The sequence below is a fragment of the Primulina eburnea genome, chromosome 12 (genome assembly GCF_022965805.1).
Source record: "Primulina eburnea isolate SZY01 chromosome 12, ASM2296580v1, whole genome shotgun sequence".
Taxonomy (NCBI): Eukaryota; Viridiplantae; Streptophyta; class Magnoliopsida; order Lamiales; family Gesneriaceae; genus Primulina; species Primulina eburnea.
In genome coordinates, this window is record NC_133112.1 from 11,109,406 (window position 1) to 11,128,594 (window position 19,189).

General features: G+C 38.1%; 1 protein-coding gene across 1 annotated transcript; it reads left to right on the plus strand.

The window, feature by feature from the left end:
• Positions 1–6,801: 6,801 nt before the first annotated feature.
• Positions 6,802–19,189, plus strand: LOC140806652 (uncharacterized). The gene is made up of 5 exons (XM_073163204.1): positions 6,802–6,936; positions 18,063–18,147; positions 18,489–18,797; positions 18,886–18,979; positions 19,063–19,189. Exons 1-5 carry the CDS (start codon positions 6,802–6,804, stop codon positions 19,187–19,189), a joined length of 750 nt encoding a protein of 249 aa, XP_073019305.1.

A 19,189-nucleotide genomic window follows, 5' to 3' on the forward strand; every position in this document is an offset into this window, starting at 1 on the left:
AAGAATGTCATGCTAGCATGTTTCAATCCAGGATTAATCTACTTCACCTATAGTAATTATGACAATCCGTTAATTTAAATAGTACTACTTTAATATTTGCGGAAAGTTATTAAATTTTTTGGACACTAGAGTAATGCTTCTCATGTCACAATATCAATATATTATATGGGTCCTTCACATCCAGGGACGGAGCCACCCCCAAGGTTGAGGTGGGCTCCAGCCCAGGCTATATTTTTGGGCCTAATTAGTAGTATATATTGGGTTTTTTATAAATGGACAGACTGTAACGTACCGTACTTTTCATACTCAAAATTTGCGGAAAAATTAAAAATTTTCTTAAACATAAAGTAACATTCAAAGTTTGCCATAAAAATATCTCAACCAAGTCCCCCATAAGACATGGTTGTTCAAAATAACTACAATATAATTTGCTCACAAAACGTTTGCTCAAAATGTTTCCCTCAAAGCATGAAATCAGAGTAAATTAACATTTGTATAAAAACATAAACATTGCGGCCCTCGGGTTAGCCTCCCGCTCAGTCCAAGCCTGCCCCTTGGTCACCACCTCCTGTCTCCTCATCGACATACTCACCTGCATCGATCAAGTCTAGTGAGTCTAAAGACTCAACACGTATAAACTGAGAAATAGCGAGTACTACATAATAAAACCGCATGCAACTTTAAAATAGAACATACATACTTGAACTTGAATTTGCGTACTAAAACTTGAACATACGTACATAACATAGACGTGCCATAACGTGAAAACTTGTCATAAACATACTGCATACTAGAACATACATAACATCATCATTTTGCGTAGAGGCATGTTTCAAAGCAAGTGACCCATAACATAATAAATGCCTGATCAGACAAACCACAGTATTGGGCCGACAGGGACGTATCCACTGCCACATACATGAGATCCCCGTTCATAATTTAACGGGCTGGTTGGTCCCCGTTCATAATTTAACGCTTTCCAACCTCGATCTAACCCGTTCATAGTTTAACGGGCGGATTGGTCCCCGTTCATAATTTAACGCTTTCCAATCCTAAACATAATTTTGTCACAAGACATGTAGCATACCTCAAAATCTTAAAATATTTTCTTGCACGTCAAACATACTTACTTGGCATTGCGGGATTCGTTGGATTTCACTTGGAGCCGCTGCTGCACATGCTAAATGAATTTCAACACTTAACTTGCATCACTTAGACGTAGGTACTCGAGCTCACCACCGAAGTGCATAAATAGCTTGTCATTCTAGTTCACTCAGGACTCGACCTCGTTTAATCATACTAACCGTGACATCAAACCCCGAAACAAACTCTACAGTGTCGTGTGAACATTTCCCAACCATAAAAGACATACACTTACTATTAAAACTTGAAAAGAAGCAAGAACAAAATGTTCGGACAGAAGGGGTGGCACTCGGGCGGTAAAACCTTACCGCTCGGGCGCCTGGGTCCGCGCTCGGGCGGTAATAAATTTCCGCTCGAGCGCCGAGTGTACTGGGAAGAACCATCGGACAGAAAGAATGGCGCTCGGGCGGTGAGAAATTAGTGCTCGGGCGCCGAGTGTACTGAACTTCGCGACTCTGAAACTTAAACTCTCCATTTTCGATTACGCAGACCGTGACAACACCCCGAGGCTCATCCTAGGACACTAAGACACTGACTCGACTCCCCAAAACATTCCAACGGCGACGTACACCAAGCAAGCACTCAAATTCGTAAACTCAAATTTTGACACCAATTGATTCCTACGATTTCTAATGCGACCAACGACCATTGACGTGAAACGAAGCATCAAACTCACCCCAAACTCATACTCAAATATACCTAAACACAGCAGTGATCACCCGTTGATCCCTAACGAAGCTTGCAACAATAAAACTTCAAGAACACAATTTACGTAAAAGTCGCAGTTTGAGCAGTCCCACGAAGAACGCCATAACTCACTCAATTTTCATCCAAAAATCTCGAATTTTATATCAAATCGAAGAAATCGAAATGTTCTACAATTTTTTAGTTGAAAGTTTTCTCAAATTCTCGACTGAAAATTCGCAGTTTCAACCAGAACAGTAAAAACGTGATTTTGATCCCCAAAATGGTTTCAAAAGTGATCCCAGCACAATTGCTCAAACTTCTACACGTCGCACACATAGTTTTACGCATAAATAACAACGCACGCATAATATGACATGATTGATGCATCAAGAACAGAATATACGTGCCTTATGATATGAAACGTTACCGAAATGGCGTCACCGAAGCGGAGATAGAAGCGAGGTTGATCCGGGACGAACGTGATGCTAAAATCGTGCGATAAAAACTCTCGAAAATTGATGGAATGGTGGAGGGGATGGGGCGGCTACTGTTGGGAAGGAGAACCCTAGTTTTCTCTCTATTAAAATAATAAAATTCTGAAACGTGAAGTGAGTGTGTGTGTTTAGTCGTGTACAGGTGTGTGTAAAAGTGTGTAAGTGTGTGTGAGGTAGAAAACATGTGTGTGGGTTTAAATTTCTGTGTAATTAGTGCTAATTAACTAATAAAAATACTAATAGAAAGGCTAACCCACCTAGCTTAATATAAACTCTACAATTAAAATAACACATACCCAAAAATGCTAATTTTAAAGTTTTAAACTCTTAGAATTACTAACTAAAGGATTTAGGCTTAAAAATGCTAAAACTAAACAAATCATTTAAAGTGCCCCATCATCAACTTAAAAATAAAATACCGCATTTTTAAATTGCCAGAAATCGTCACCGGGTCTTTTCCTCAATCCCGCCTCAAATGATCGCCTGAAACATGAAACTCGAGAAATATTTTAACGTGCATCATATAAACATGAATAATTTAAAATAATGCATTTTCATAAATCATGCATGGCTAAAACACATTTAAAATTAATTAAAGGATTTACTAATTAAATAAATGCATGGGTTTTACGTGTATTAAGTTGGGCTCTACATAGATTGTCTTTTTAATTTACTAAATCTTTTCAGCCCATTTCTTGAGGGTTTTTTTTCATAGCCGTCTCCACAAAATGGAAACAAGAGGATGAGAGCTGCTACTGGTCGGAAATTGCACGCGAAGCCTGTTGTTCTACCCCACAACATTCGTTGGCTCAGAGGTCAGGTTTGTTCACATCTCAATACCAACCAATTTGTTATCAACAGTAAACATATTACTCTTAACAGGCAACATGCCTTCCCAAGTAAAGCTGGAGACAAATAGGTAGTGACTTTTTATTATGAATGAAGGGGAAAAAGAGCATCATTTTGTATCTGTAATTTATTCACAGTGATTTACTATTGTGAGTCTTGGTACCAGAAACTCAGAAGCATTACTTCCATTCAATATTTGTACTTACCTACTTGTTATTTTGCAATTTACCTTCTTAAGAAAAATCACATAGACAGAACAACATAATTAGTAACTACATGAAAAACATTAGCCGCTAACAAATGAATGAGCCAAGTTCTTTTTCATTTTCAGGTAAATGAGTTACAAAACCAACTGTAACGCACACATAGTATGACAATACAATGAAAGAAATGGTTGATATTTGAAAGATAATCATTGTCCTCAAGAGATTTCAGAGTTAATTTGGTGTCAATTTCACTTTCGTTTCCATGTTATCTATTGTATGTGCCAAGATTGATCCAGGTGCTATGCCCTCTTAGATTAATCATGATTTGTCTCATGTTGATCTTTCACCTTGATGCATTTTTGTTACCGCTAGGAATAATTGTTCCTTGAATCTGTGGAATTTTCTTGTTGGCTTTTGTTTAAAATTTGCAATTTGGGAATTATTTTTGTGCTAAATGTTTCAATTTCTTCCTTTTTATGTATATTTTTAGTAATTGGATAAATTAATTTATTTACCAGGGCGGCTTGGCAATGTAAGTGACTTGTTCGGTTTGGTGGTGATGGTGTAGGTTTCAATGGAGGCTCCAAGAGGCAAGAAGAAAAATATGTTTTCATATTTTAAACCAAAAGCTAGTACATCGACTAGAGATGAACATTCTCCAACTAATGATGAGATATCGAGCTATGATGAACAAAATCCGATCAAGTATCAAAGAGTTGATAGTGATGTTAGCGGTTATGTTCAACTAGATCTGGCCAAGAGTTCTTCAATTTGGCAATGTCCTGTGAATAAAAGAGATGCAATCAGACGAGCTTATATCTTAAGAGGGTCATATCAACCTGCTATGGAGTATCCGCGAACGAAATTAGGAGAACAATACCGACAATTTCAAAAAGGTTTGTTTGAGCAATTTCCTTGGTTGGAGTACTCTCCTAATAAAGATGCAACATTTTGCTTCCCATGTTTCCTTTTCCTAGAAAAAGAGGGTCGTTATGATGCATTTACAGTTGATGGTTTTAGAGGTTGGAAACGAGTTAATGATGGGAAAAGATGTGCTTTATTGATGCATACATCACTTCACCACATAACAATGTCGTGGAATCTATGAGTGCTTTGATGAATGTAAGTGGTCACATTGATAAAGTGATGAATGGACAAACATTAGAAGAAGTGAAGAAAAACTGTTTGAGGATTACAGCCACAATTGAAAGCATTCGTTGTCTTTGTTTGTAAGGATGTGCATTGAGAGGAAATGATGAATCTTCATTGTGACGTCCCGAAAATTTGAGTTCCACATGAACCACGTGCGTGCAAGTTATTAAATTCCTCATGTATTTTATTAAATGGTTTTAATGCATGTTCATTCCATTAATTTGTGTTTTAATTCATGATCTATGAATTTTTATTATTTTAAATTATTATATGATGCACGTTAAAAATGTTTTCCTTGAGTTTCATGTTTCAGGCGATTACTCGAGGCGGGATCGAGGAAAAAAAAAGAGACCGGTGATGATTTTGGCGATTTTAAATGTGGTATTTTATTTTAAGTTGAGGTTGGGGCATTTTAACTAATTTATTAAGTTGCTAGTGATTTAAGAGTTTGAAACTTTTAAAATTAGCATTTAATGTGTGTTATTTTAAATTAGGGGACATTGCTTTGTAGTGAGAAATTAACATTTTAATTAGCATTTTTTTAGCATTTTGATTAGCATTTTAATTAGCATTATTAATTCCTAATTAAGCAATAATCATTCCCTAAATTACTACCTAACTCACGCACACACACTTATACACACACCTACACGTCTAACACACACCACACACATACACGTTTTCTTTCCCCATTATTTTGGAGAGCAAATGTAATGACCCGAATTCCTATTTTGAATGAAGTATTAATTAATACATAATTAATGAGTTGTTAATTTAGTATTATGAAGGAATTGATAATTCGGGTTTAAGGTGTTGGTATCCACCAAATTTTAAATGGATAACCTGACCTACTTCGGATTACATTATCTCGAGAAATCCAACTAGACCAATGAGATTCTGACACGTGGCAGATAAGATTGGTTCGGATTTTCTGAAATATTGCGGATGCAGCCTATAAATGGAAGCCGATTCTTTTGTTTCCTTCACCGCATTCTTCAGAGAGAGTTCTAGTTGTACCTTAGGTTTTCTAGCCAGTTTCTAGGGCACTTTGGTGTCGGGAAGTTTCGGAGCTAGTGTCGACTCGAGGAGGGTCGGTGTACTGAGATCGAGACATCATCAGCGGGCTGACGACGGACGCAGGTATAATCCTAAATCCTTAGATAGTGATTTAAGGATCATTAGGGAGAACTTGTAGCATGTTTGTTCTGGTTTGTTAGTGATTTCTTTATGTTGGTATTGTTTAGGTTCAGAGCTTTCTGTCAGATTGTTTTAGTGAGATACGTGATGTACTGACTGAGATATCCAAGCGTAGTATACACCCTTATATGCTGCATATTTATCTGTTGCATGACACATGTTTTACTGCTTTGGCATATTATGCATGACATATCATGTTGAGCCTGATATCTTTCGAGATATAATTCGTTTGTTGGGGCCGCTCAGCCCTATTCTGTATTGTGGATGATGGGGCATCGAGAGCTACAGTGTCCGACGGGACCCGCGGGCTCTGATGACCTGGACATTGCAGGTCCACTTCTTGATGATGAGTGTGGGAGCCAAAATATGCCTAGGGCATATCAGAGACTACACACTCAGGCGCCTCTAGACTGAGCATGAGATTCTTGACTTGATCCTTGATATCCGAGCATATTGCATTTTGCATGCATCATATCAGTTTGTATACTCGTACATTCTCGTATTGGGCGATTGTCGCTCACGTCCTTGTTTTCATCTTGGGCACCCTATTCCACGGGGCAGGTCTTAGGTTGGACGGTTCGGACGACAAGGGCAGTGGCTAGAGCAGTTGTGTTTTCGGTGGTGATCCAGTGGAGGTTTTCAGTGGTTTATAGTTTTCTCGTTCCGAATCATGTATTTGTTATGGTTGTATTAATGTTTAAGACTGTCGTTATTGTTTTGTTTTCATTTGGGTTGTAAGATGATTAAGTATTTGGTTTCCGCTGTTTAACTGTTGGTATTAAGTTTAATGTTGCATGTTTATTAGTCTGTTTAGTAGTGGCTCGGGTAAGGGCGCTACATTTGGTGGTATCAGAGCATGAAAAGATTTTTGGGACATTAGTAATTCTATTTTGAGGATTTAGAAGTTGATTTTAGTTTCCTTTAAGATGCCAGGAGATGGAAGCAGTCACGGTAGTGTGGGACATGGCCGTTATGGCGACGATGAGGCTGGCCGAGAACATCGTCGTAGAGATCGTGACGGAAGGCGTCACCGAGATCATGATGAAAGGAGACGTAGGAACCGTGTCAACATTATGGATTTCATGAAGATTGGACCTCCACCGTTGACCGGAGATGAGAATGCTGATGTTGCTGAAGCTTGGGTCGATATCATGGAGCAGTGTTTTCGAGTGTTGCACTATGACGAGGATGAGAAGATGGATGGATTTGTTAAAGGATTATGATTGCGAAATCAAGTATCATCCAGGATCAGCGAATCTTACAGCTGATGTTCTTAGTCGCAAGGTGAGATTATCAGCACTTCAGACAAGTTTCATATCAAGTGTAATCCAAGATTGTTGTTCTATGGGATTTCACTTCCGTCATAAGAAAGGAATGGAACACATTCGAGTAACGAGCATTTTATCTGAACCGTTGTTGTATGCCAAAATCAGAGAAGCTCAGTTTTCTGATCCGAAGGTGGAAAAGTTAGCAAGGTTAGCTAACGAAGACAACACATCTGGCTTTGCGTTCCAAACAGATGGAACCTTGTGTCTGTCAGGAAGAATCGTAGTTCCAGAAGATTCTAAATTGAGAGACGAGATTTTATCTCAAGCTCATAGGAGTAAGTTGAGTATCCACCCTGGAAGCATGAAAATGTATAAGGATTTGAAAACCAAGTTTTGGTGGAAAGGTATGAAGAGAAGTGTTTACCAGTTTGTAGCCAAGTGTTTGGTTTGTCAGCAAGTGAAAGCTGAACATCGACGACCAGGAGGATTACTTCAGAATCTTCCTATCCCTGAGTGGAAGTGGGAGCATGTAACGATGGATTTTGTCACCCACTTGCTGTTGTCTTCTAAGAATTGTGATGAAATTTGGGTTGTTGTGGACCGACTGACTAAGTCAGCACATTTCATTCCGTATAGTCGGGAATATAGTTTCGATCGCATGGCAAGACTATACATCCAAGAGATTCTTAAATATCATGGTGTGCCAACAAGTATAGTCAGTGATAGAGATCCACGCTTACCTAAAGGTTTTGGGGAAGTTTTCAAAAAGCGTTGGGAACGACATTGAGTCTGAGTACTGCCTATCATCTAGAGACCGATGGTCAGTTTGAGAGGACTATTCAGACACTCGAGGACATGTTGCGTGCTTGTGCTTTGGATTTTGGACCAGCATGGCATGATCATCTGCCGCTTGTTGAGTTTGCATATAACAATAGCTACCACAGCAGCATTGGTATGGCTCCGTTCGAAGCTTTGTATGGTAGACGTTGTCGTACTCCTTTGTTTGGGATGAAGTAGGAGAACGACAAGTGCAAGGACCTGAATTAGTGCAACAAGCGATTGATGTAGTGGAATTGATCAAGAAGATGATTAAAACTGCACAAGATCGTCAATCGAGTTATGCGAATACCAAGCGTAGACCTCTACAGTTTCAGTCAGGGGAAAAAGTTTTCCTTAAAGTTTCACCGTTCCGCAGGGTGATGAGATATGGACTCAAGGGAAAATTAGCCCCAAGATTCATCGGGCCTTTTGAGATCTTGGAATGTGTTGGAAATTTGGCGTATCGATTGGCTTTACCGCCGTATTTGTCCAGCATTCATAATGTCTTTCATGTATCGTTGCTACGACGGTATGTAGCAGATGAGTCGCACGTTCTTAGTCCGACAGATGTTCAACTTGAAGAAGACTTGACTTATGTCGAGCAGCCGCTTTTAATCCTGGGTAGGAAAGAGAAAAAGCTCAGAAACAAGACCATCCCCCTTGTTCTAGTGCAATGGCAACGCCGAGGTACTGCGGAAGCGACTTGGGAGTTAGAGAGTCGTATGCGCTCAGAGTATCCTCATTTGTTTTGAGTTGTATTTTATTCAGTTGTATTGTACTTCAGTCTTGATTTCGAGGACGAAATCTTTGTAAGGAGGGGAGAATGTAATGACCCGAATTCCTATTTTGAATGAAGTATTAATTAAGACATAATTAATGAGTTGTTAATTTAGTATTATTAAGGAATTGATAATTCGGGTTTAAGGTGTTGGTATCCACCGAATTTTAAATGGATAACCCGACCTACTTCGGATTACATTATCTCGAGAAATCCAACTAGACCAATGAGATTCTGACACGTGGCAGATAAGATTGGTTCGGATTTTCTGAAATAGTGCGGATGCAGCCTATAAATGGAAGCCGATTCTTTTGTTTCCTTCACCGCATTCTTCAGAGAGAGTTCTAGTTGTACCTTAGGTTTTCTAGCCAGTTTCTAGGGCACTTTGGTGTCGGGAAGTTTCGGAGCTAGTGTCAACTCGAGGAGGGTCGGTGTACTGAGATCGAGACATCATCAGCGGGCTGACGACGGACGCAGGTATAATCCTAAATCCTTAGATAGTGATTTAAGGATCATTAGGGAGAACTTGTAGCATGTTTGTTCTGGTTTGTTAGTGATTTCTTTATGTTGGTATTGTTTAGGTTCAGAGCTTTCTGTCAGATTGTTTTAGTGAGGTACGTGATGTACTGACTGAGATATCCAAGCGTAGTATACACACTTATATGCTGCATATTTATCTGTTGCATGACACATGTTTTACTGCTTTGGCATATTATGCATGACATATCATGTTGAGCCTGATATCTTTTGAGATATAACTCGTTTGTTGGGGCCGCTCAGCCCTATTCTGTATTGTGGACGATGGGGCATCGAGAGCTACAGTGTCCGACGGGACCCACGGGCTCTGATGACCTGGACATTGCAGGTCCACGTCTCGATGATGAGTGTGGGAGCCAAAACATGCCTAGGGCAGATCAGAGACTACACACTCAGGCGCCTCTAGACTGAGCATGAGATTCTTGACTTGATCCTTGATATCCGAGCATATTGCATTTTGCATGCATCATATCAGTTTTTATACTCGTACATTCTCGTATTGGGCGATTGTCGCTCACGCCCTTGTTTTCATCTTGGGCACCCCATTCCACGGGGCAGGTCTTAGGTTGGACGGTTTGGACGACCAGGGCAGTGGCTAGAGCAGTTGGGTTTTCGGTGGTGATCCAGTGGAGGTTTTCTGTGGTTTATAGTTTTCTCGTTCAGAATCATGTATTTGTTATGGTTGTATTAATGTTTAAGACTGTCGTTATTGTTTTGTTTTCATTTGGGTTGTAAGATGATTAAGTATTTGGTTTCCGCTGTTTAACTGTTGGTATTAAGTTTAATGTTGCATGTTTATTAGTCTGTTTAGTAGTGGCTCGGGTACGGGCGCTACAGCAAACCTAGGGTTCTAGGGAAAACTCAGCAGCCACACCCTCCCTTCAAAGAATTCAGTAATTCTCGCCACTTTTCTTCAAAGATTTTAGCGCCACGTTCGTCCCGGATCAATCCTCGCGCCATCCCCGCTTCGGTATCGTCGTTTTGGTAACGTTTATCATCAAAGGCACGTATATTCTGTTCTTTCTGAATCGATCTTGTCATATTATGTGTTGTGTTATTTTTATGCGTAAAAAGTCATGTGTGGCATTCGTCGTTTGAGCGGAAAATGGTTTGAATGCGTTTTGAAATACTTTTTAGATATGACATCTCGTAACTTACTGTTCTTTCGAAAACTGCGATTTTTAAGTCGAGATTCTGAGAAAACTTTCAAAGCAAAAAATGTATAACTTTTTGATACCTTCGATTTGATATAAAATTTGAGTTATTTGGATAAAAATTGAGTGAGTTACGGTGTTTTGCGTGGGACTGCTCAAACTGCGTTTTCAGGAAAGTATGATGTTGATGCGTTCTTGAAGTTTTAATGTTGCAGGCTTCGTTGGGGATCGACGGGTGATTGTTGCTGCGTATAGGTATATTGATAATGATGTTGGGAGTATTTTTGAGCTTTCATTTCATGTCGGTAGGCACTTGAATCAATTAGAAGCCGTAGGAAACGAATTGACGTCATTGGCTATATTTTGCGTCGTATGTGTCGTAGGGTGAACGTCGTTGCTTTGGGGCATTTATACAAGTTTGGTTCATTGTTATGGAATGCTAGGATGGGTCTCGGGGTATCGGTTAATGGTCCGCACAATCAAGTCTAGGATGATAAGCAGCACATGTATTGAATTTTCGTTGGTTTGCTTTTATCGAGGGTACACGGACCCGGACACGGACCCTGGCACGGGGCCCGTGCCGTTGTTTTCTTCTGGATGCAACTTTTGCGTGCCGACACGGACCCCACACGGACCAGAGCACGGGGTCCGTGCCTTTGTTCTTCCGGAGTGCCTTTTTCCAGTGTCTACACGGACCCATACTCGGACCTATGCACGGGGTCCGTGCCTCTACCTTTCTTCACGACACATTGCACCGCACCTACACGGACCCGGAGCCGGACCTGGGCACGGGGTCCGTGTACTCTAGTTTTTGGGAAAACTTATTGAATCCTTTGGAGTTTCATGTTATGGTTTAGTACAATGTTTTACAAGGCCGATTCATGGGAATTTTAGAACGTCCTAAGGAATTGAATGAACTTGTAAGTAAGTATGATTAATACGTCTAAGCTATGCAAGTTAGGTATGCAGTTACATGTTAGTATGTTCAGCGGCGACGGCCCCGATCGAAGTCCAACGAATCCCTCAACGCCAAGTAAGTATGTTGACGTGCAAGAAAACATTTTTTTTTAAGTTTTTGAGGTATGCTAAATGTCTTGTGACCAAATTATGAATGGGTTTGGAAGTCGGTGAACGTGGCCGAGGACCTCTCCACCCCGTTAAATTATGAACGGGTTAGATCGTGGTTGGAAAGCGTTAAATTATGAACGGGGACCAACCAGCCCGTTAAATTATGAACGGGGATATCATGTATGTGGCAGTGGATACGTTCCTGTCAGCCCAGTACTGTGGTTTGTCTGATCAGGCGTTTATTATGTATGGGTCACTTGCTTTGAAACATCCTCTACGAAAAATGATGAAGTTATGTATGTTCAAGTATGCAAGCATGTTTAAGAAAGTTTATTTTGATGGCACGTCTAATTATGTACGTACGTATGTTCAAGTTCATTTTGCAAGTTCAAGTTTCAAGTATGTATATCCTATTTTAAAACTGCATGTGGTTTTATTATGTATTACTTGCTATTCCAGTTTATACGTGTTGAGTCTTTAGACTCACTAGACTTGATCGATGCAGGTGAGGATGATTATGTTGAGACGAGAGGTGGCGACCAAGGAGCAGGCTTTGACTGAGCAGAAGGCTAGACCCGAGGACCGCCCACGTTATTTTAAGATTTTAAGCATGAAAATATTAATACTCTGATTTTATGTTTTGATGCGAGATTTTTCGAGCAAGATTTTTTTTTAACAAAATTTTTATTGGTGAATGGAGGATGTAGTGACGACCGTATTGATTTTATTTTCGTATTCAAGAAAATTTTTAATTCTTCCGCAAATTTCAAGTAGCAAAGATACGGTTCGTCACAGTTGGTATCAGAGCGGTGTTCTTGTAAAGGGTTATGCCTACTGCCAGTTGCGAGAAGCTCACGAAGTCACACCTCAAGTCTGTAAGTTTTAAAGTTTTAAAGTCTTTTAAGTAGTAAGCATCAAGTCATGATTTCAGCATGTACATGTTTTATTTCTATTACCTGTATGTTTACATGACATGCATTTCAGAGTACAGGTTTCCCTGTCGTTATGATTTGAGAATGGATCTTTAAAGTTTTATTGCATGTTACGACATGAATGTGAAATTATATAACTTTCATGCATGTTGGTTTTGTGGTATTGGACATGCTTGAGAATTCGACTATTGGTTACGAATTGTTATTAATGATTTAAGCATATTGATTTTTGGTTAGTAATACCGATGTTCTACTTGTGGGTCATAAGTTAAACTTGACAATTATGAATGCTTTTGTGGCATGTAGATTTCTAAGAAAATATAGATGGTTCGGGGTTGCTAGTTTAGTTAATTTTGAGGATTTCATGTAAGGATTAATGATTCGAAGACTACTACGATCTCTGGAAGTATAAAGACGTAGAATTTATTTAGGATGCATGCTCTATTTATTTAGATTTAAGGATTGAATTGCATGAATTGCGAATTTTAAGGACCTAAGTGCAAAACAAAATTCTAAGGGATTATTTTTGAATCTACCAAATTTTGGGATTTAATTTTGAGTTCGAGAATTTTAAGGTTAATGGGGTTAAATCGAAAATTTTCTGGGGACAAAAATGCAAATTTCGAAGAGTTGTAGGGCCAAAAATATAAATTTTGAGAATTTTAAGGGCCAAATTGCAAAGTACAAAATTTTTGAGGATTAAATACGAATTTTTGAGGAACACTTGGGATTTTAAGTATTTATAGAAATGTAAGACGGGTTATGGAAATTAAATTTTGGGTTTATTAAACTTAAGGCTATTGAACCTTATGATACGAGAAACCTATAAAATGAAATTGAGAACGTCTAGGACTTATGAGTAATTGTGGAATTTTCGAGATTGAGGAAAAATTCGATAATTTTCAAGGAAATTAAGTATTAATTTTGTAGTTTTTAAGAAATTTGGAGACTAGGTTATCATTAAGTGAGATCGAACGGTTTAAAAGATCAAAATTTTCGATGATATAGGCTCGAAGAGATATTAGAACCTCGAAACATTTGGGTTATAAGATTATAATGAATGGTAATCAGGGACATTGTTGGATGGATCAACTTTAGGACTGAAAAGTTAAACGTAGGTGAATTAATGATGTGGCAAATTAAGAATTCAGAGTAATGACGATTTAAGCTAAAGTCGATCAGTTAGCTAATTTATAAGACTAGAAATTGAATTAGCAAATTTTTGGGAAGTTAATTTTGATGTGTCGTAAGTTTCGATCCTGATCTTAATAGTTAGGACTATACCTTTGCTAGATTTTAATTTTTCTAGAAAGTTGGGTATGTTTGATAGTTAGATTAATCGATATGCACATGTAAGAATTGAGGTAGACATCTTGTCTTGAGAAATTTTTGTAATTTATTAAGAAACTTGGGAATAAGTGAATATGTGTGTTGGAATTATGTTATCCAAAACTATTTGGGTTGCGTAAGGTTGAATTTCAAATTTATGGGATATTTGTTGATACGGATTTTTGGGTGAAATAAAAACAAAAGAGAATTAGTGGTGTTCAACATAAGTTATCAATGAATGAATATGAAGATTTTTATTGAGTAAGAAATCTAAAAGCTTGATATGGGGATTCTAGAATTGTATGGGTTATAAGTGGAGTTGATTTATTAGAGTTAGTCAATCATTAACAAAGGAAACTTATTAAGTTTTATACGCTAGAATTAATTGAGTATTGATGATACGTCTAAGTTGGACATTCGTTCCAATGAGGAAGGTCCAAGTGTCTTAGGCCTCAACTATATTGTAATCGTGAAGAAAATATTTTAAGTATGTGATTGATGCTGGAAAGGTTTTATTATTTAAGTAGAAGATCAACATTGTGTATGTTGAGTTTTATGAATTTTGTTACTCGAAATTAAAGGTTGGCAACAATTTTATATTCTGGGACATACTTGTAAATATCTAAGTTACGTAAGTTTGGTGTCGTATGGAAAGATCCGATTCAAGGATTGTAGGCCAATATTATTATGGGGTTAAGATAAGATTCAACTTTTAAGTGTATTGCCGAGGATAGAAGTTGATCAGTAACCTTTGGTGCTAAGAGTTCTTAAGTTGAACAACATAAATGCTAATGTAATAGGTCGTTGACATTACATGCATAATATAAAGAAGGTAAGATACGATAAGTTTGAACCTCCATTTCTAATATTGGGAACAGCGAGAAATGTCACAATTCAAGGTCGTAGTAAAGTAAACTAAGTTACCATAAGTCGTTTTAAGTTGTGATTCGCAAACGAGGTTTTTGGTAGGCAATTTAATTAGGGCTGAAGAGACGTAAGGACAACATAAACTTAATTTTATTCAGAGTAGCGCAGCGGTAGCGTGGATCGTTGGGATACTAGAATTAAAAATCTAACTTTTGGATTATCGAGAATAAGCGAATTTCGGGGACGAAATTCAAATTAAGGGGGATAGATTGTGACGTCCCGAAAATTTGAGTTCCACATGAACCACGTGCGTGCAAGTTATTAAATTCCTCATGTATTTTATTAAATGGTTTTAATGCATGTTCATTCCATTAATTTGTGTTTTAATTCATGATCTATGAATTTTTATTATTTTAAATTATTATATGATGCACGTTAAAACGTTTTCCTTGAGTTTCATGTTTCAGGCGATTACTCGAGGCGGGATCGAGGAAAAAAAAGAGACCGGTGATGATTTTGGCGATTTTAAATGTGGTATTTTATTTTAAGTTGAGGTTGGGGCATTTTAACTAATTTATTAAGTTGCTAGTGATTTAAGAGTTTGAAACTTTTAAAATTAGCATTTAATGTGTGTTATTTTAAATTATGGGACATTGCTTTGTAGTGAGAAATTAACATTTTAATTAGCATTTTCATTAGCATTTTAATTAGCATTATTAATTCCTGATTAAGCAATAATAATTCCTTAAATTACTACCTAACTCACGCACACACACTTATACACACACCTACACGTCTAACACACACCACACACATACACGTTTTCTTTCCCCATTATTTTGGAGAGCAAACCTAGGGTTCTAGGGAAAACTCAGCAGCCGCACCCTCCCTTCAAATATTTCAGTAATTCTCGCCACTTTTCTTCAAAGATTTTAGCGCCACGTTCGTCCCGGATCAATCCTCGCACCATCCCCGCTTCGGTATCGTCGTTTCGGTAACGTTTATCATCAAAGGCACGTATATTCTGTTCTTTCTGCATCGATCTTGTCATATTATGTGTTGTGTTATTTTTATGCGTAAAAAGTCATGTGTGGCATTCGTCGTTTGAGCGGAAAATGGTTTGAATGCGTTTTGAAATACTTTTTAGATCTGAAATCTCGTAACTTACTGTTCTATCGAAAACTGCGACTTTTCAGTCGGGATTCTGAGAAAACTTTCAAAGCAAAAAACGTAGAACTTTTTGATACCTTCGATTTGATATATCGAGTTATTTGGATAAAAATTGAGTGAGTTATGGTGTTTTGCGTGGGACTGCTCAAACTGCGTTTTCAGAAAGTTTGATGTTGATGCGTTCTTGAAGTTTTAATGTTGCAGGCTTCGTTGGGGATCGACGGGTGATCGTTGCTGCGTATAGGTATATTGATAATGATGTTGGGAGTATTTTTGAGCTTTTATTTCATGTCGGTAGGCACTTGAATCAATTAGAAGTCGTAGGAAACGAATTGACGTCATTGGCTATATTTTGCGTCGTATGTGTCGTAGGGTGAACGTCGTTGCTTTGGGGCATTTATACAAGTTTGGTTCATTGTTATGGAATGCTAGGATGGGTCTCGGGGTATCGGTTAATGGTCCACACAATCAAGTCTAGGATGATAAGCAGCACATGTATTGAATTTTCGTTGGTTTGCTTTTATCGAGGGTACACGGACCCTGGCACGGGGCCCGTGCCGTTGTTTTCTTCTGGATGCAACTTTTGCGTGCCGACACGGACCCCACACGGACCAGAGCACGGGGTCCGTGCCTTTGTTCTTCCGGAGTGCCTTTTTCCAGTGTCTACACGGACCCATACCCGGACCTATGCACGGGGTCCGTGCCTCTACCTTTCCTCACGACACATTGCACCGCACCTACACGGACCCGGAGCCGGACCTGGGCACGGGGTCCGTGTACTCTAGTTTTTGGGAAAACTTATTGAATCCTTTGGAGTTTCATGTTATGGTTTAGTACAATGTTTTACAAGGCCGATTCATGGGAATTTTAGAACGTCCTAAGGAATTGAATGAACTTGTAAGTAAGTATGATTAATACGTCTAAGCTATGCAAGTTAGGTATGCAGTTACATGTTAGTATGTTCAGCGGCGACGGCCCCGATCGAAGTCCAACGAATCCCTCAACGCCAAGTAAGTATGTTGACGTGCAAGAAAACATTTTTTTTTTAAGTTTTTGAGGTATGCTAAATGTCTTGTGACCAAATTATGAATGGGTTTGGAAGTCGGTGAACGTGGCCGAGGACCTCTCCACCCCGTTAAATTATGAACGGGTTAGATCGTGGTTGGAAAGCGTTAAATTATGAACGGGGACCAACCAGCCTGTTAAATTATGAATGGGGATATCATGTATGTGGCAGTGGATACGTCCCTGTCAGCCCAGTACTGTGGTTTCTCTGATCAGGCGTTTATTATGTATGGGTCACTTGCTTTGAAACATCCTCTACGAAAAATGATGAAGTTATGTATGTTCAAGTATGCAAGCATGTTTAAGAAAGTTTATTTTGATGGCACGTCTAATTATGTACGTACGTATGTTCAAGTTCATTTTGCAAGTTCAAGTTTCAAGTATGTATGTCCTATTTTAAAATTGCATGTGGTTTTATTATGTATTACTTGCTATTCCAGTTTATACGTGTTGAGTCTTTAGACTCACTAGACTTGATCGATGCAGGTGAGGATGATTATGTTGAGACGAGAGGTGGCGACCAAGGAGCAGGCTTGGACTGAGCAGAAGGCTAGACCCGAGGACCGCCCACGTTATTTTAAAATTTTAAGCATGAAAATATTAATACTCTGATTTTATGTTTTGATGCGAGATGTTTCGAGCAAGATTTTCTTTTAACAAAATTTTTATTGGTGAATGGAGGATGTAGTGACGACCGTATTGATTTTATTTTCGTATTCAAGAAAATTTTTAATTTTCCGCAAATTTCAAGTAGCAAAGGTACGGTTCGTCACTTTAATATTCCAAAAATCAAGGTAATCTTATAGAAATGATAAATCTTATGAGAAAATGAATGTTAACATTAATAATGTTTTTTTATAAAAAGCACAAAAATGCAAAGTATAGATCTCCAGATTTTCAAATTTTTTTAGAAAAAAAATAGGTGAAGAGGTTGGGAGTGCAAAATTTTGTCTTTTGATTGATGAGGCTAAAGACATATCAGACAAAGAGCAGATGGCTATTGTGTTGAGATTTTTCGATCGTGAAAGGGTTCTTAATGGAAAGTTTCTTTGATATTGTACATGTTTCTGACACCACTTCGGTAACACTTAAAAAAGAAATATGTAATGTGCTTGGTCGACATGATTTGCATATCAAAGATATTCGGTGTCAAGGATACAATGGAGCTAGCAATATGCGTGGCTCATGGAATGTACTGCAAGCTCTTTTTCTGAAGGATTCTCCTCAAGCATATATGTACATTGTTTTGCAAATAGACTTCAATTAACGTTGGTGGCTGCTGCTGAAAAGGAGAGTTCTATTTGGCTATTTTTTTCAAAATTGAATTATATTTGTAATCTTATTAAGGCATCTCCAAAACGTCACACTGAGTTCCAATCTGCCGAAGTTATTGAAATTGCATCTATGGTAGCTACTGGTATTCGCGAGGCAGGTACTAAACTTAATCATATGATTTTTTTTATTAATAAATTGAGTTCTCATTTTATTTCTTATTAATTATTTCACTTCTCATTTTTTTCCGACACATGTACTGGCCTTAATCAGATTGGTACTTTCCAACGAGCTGGAAAGACGCGTTGGAGTTCTTATTTTGAGTCGATTTGCAGTATGATAGATATGTACATCTTTATGATTATTGTGCTTGAGCACATGATGGAGGAAGCATCTTCTAATTCTAGACGAGGGGAAGCTACAGTTTTTTTTTTATTGCATTGAGATCATTTGATTTCATATTTATCCTATATTTGATGCATAAGATTATGGGGATCACAGATTTGCTTTGTCGAGCTTTGCAAGAGAAGTCTTTGGACATTTTAAATGCAATGGATTTTGTCTCAACTACCAAAGATTTACTTCATACTTTGAGAGCAAAAGGTTATGATATTCTTCTAATGATTGTGCAATCAGTTTGTGAAAATAACGGTATTGAGATACCAGATATGAATGCTTGGTATAGATCTGCTACAGGACGTTCGAACCAGCAAAGGGATTCTATTACATTTGAACATCATTACCGTTTTGATGTATTTAATGTTGCAATAGATTTCAAGTGGAAGAGCTCAATAGCAGATTCAATGATGGGTCTGTAGAAATTCTTAGACTTGGTTCTGCTTTGGAACATCGAGACAACTTTAAGTTGTTTAATGCTGATGAATTTACAATCTTGCAGAGAAATTCTACCCTAATGATTTCAATAAACAAGAACTACATTATCTGAAAAGTCAGTTGGATCATTATATGTTTGATATAATTCATCATGAAAGGTTTCAGAATATTTGTACTATTTTTGAATTATGTCGACGATTACTAAGAATGAAAAGGCACGTCATTATCACTTAATTGACAGGTTGATTCGTCTTGTTTTAACGCTCCCTGTTTCTAATGCGACAACAGAACGATCATTGTCAGCTATGAAACTTCTTAAAACATCTCTCCGGAATAAGATGGAAGAAGAGTTATTAGCAGATCTATGA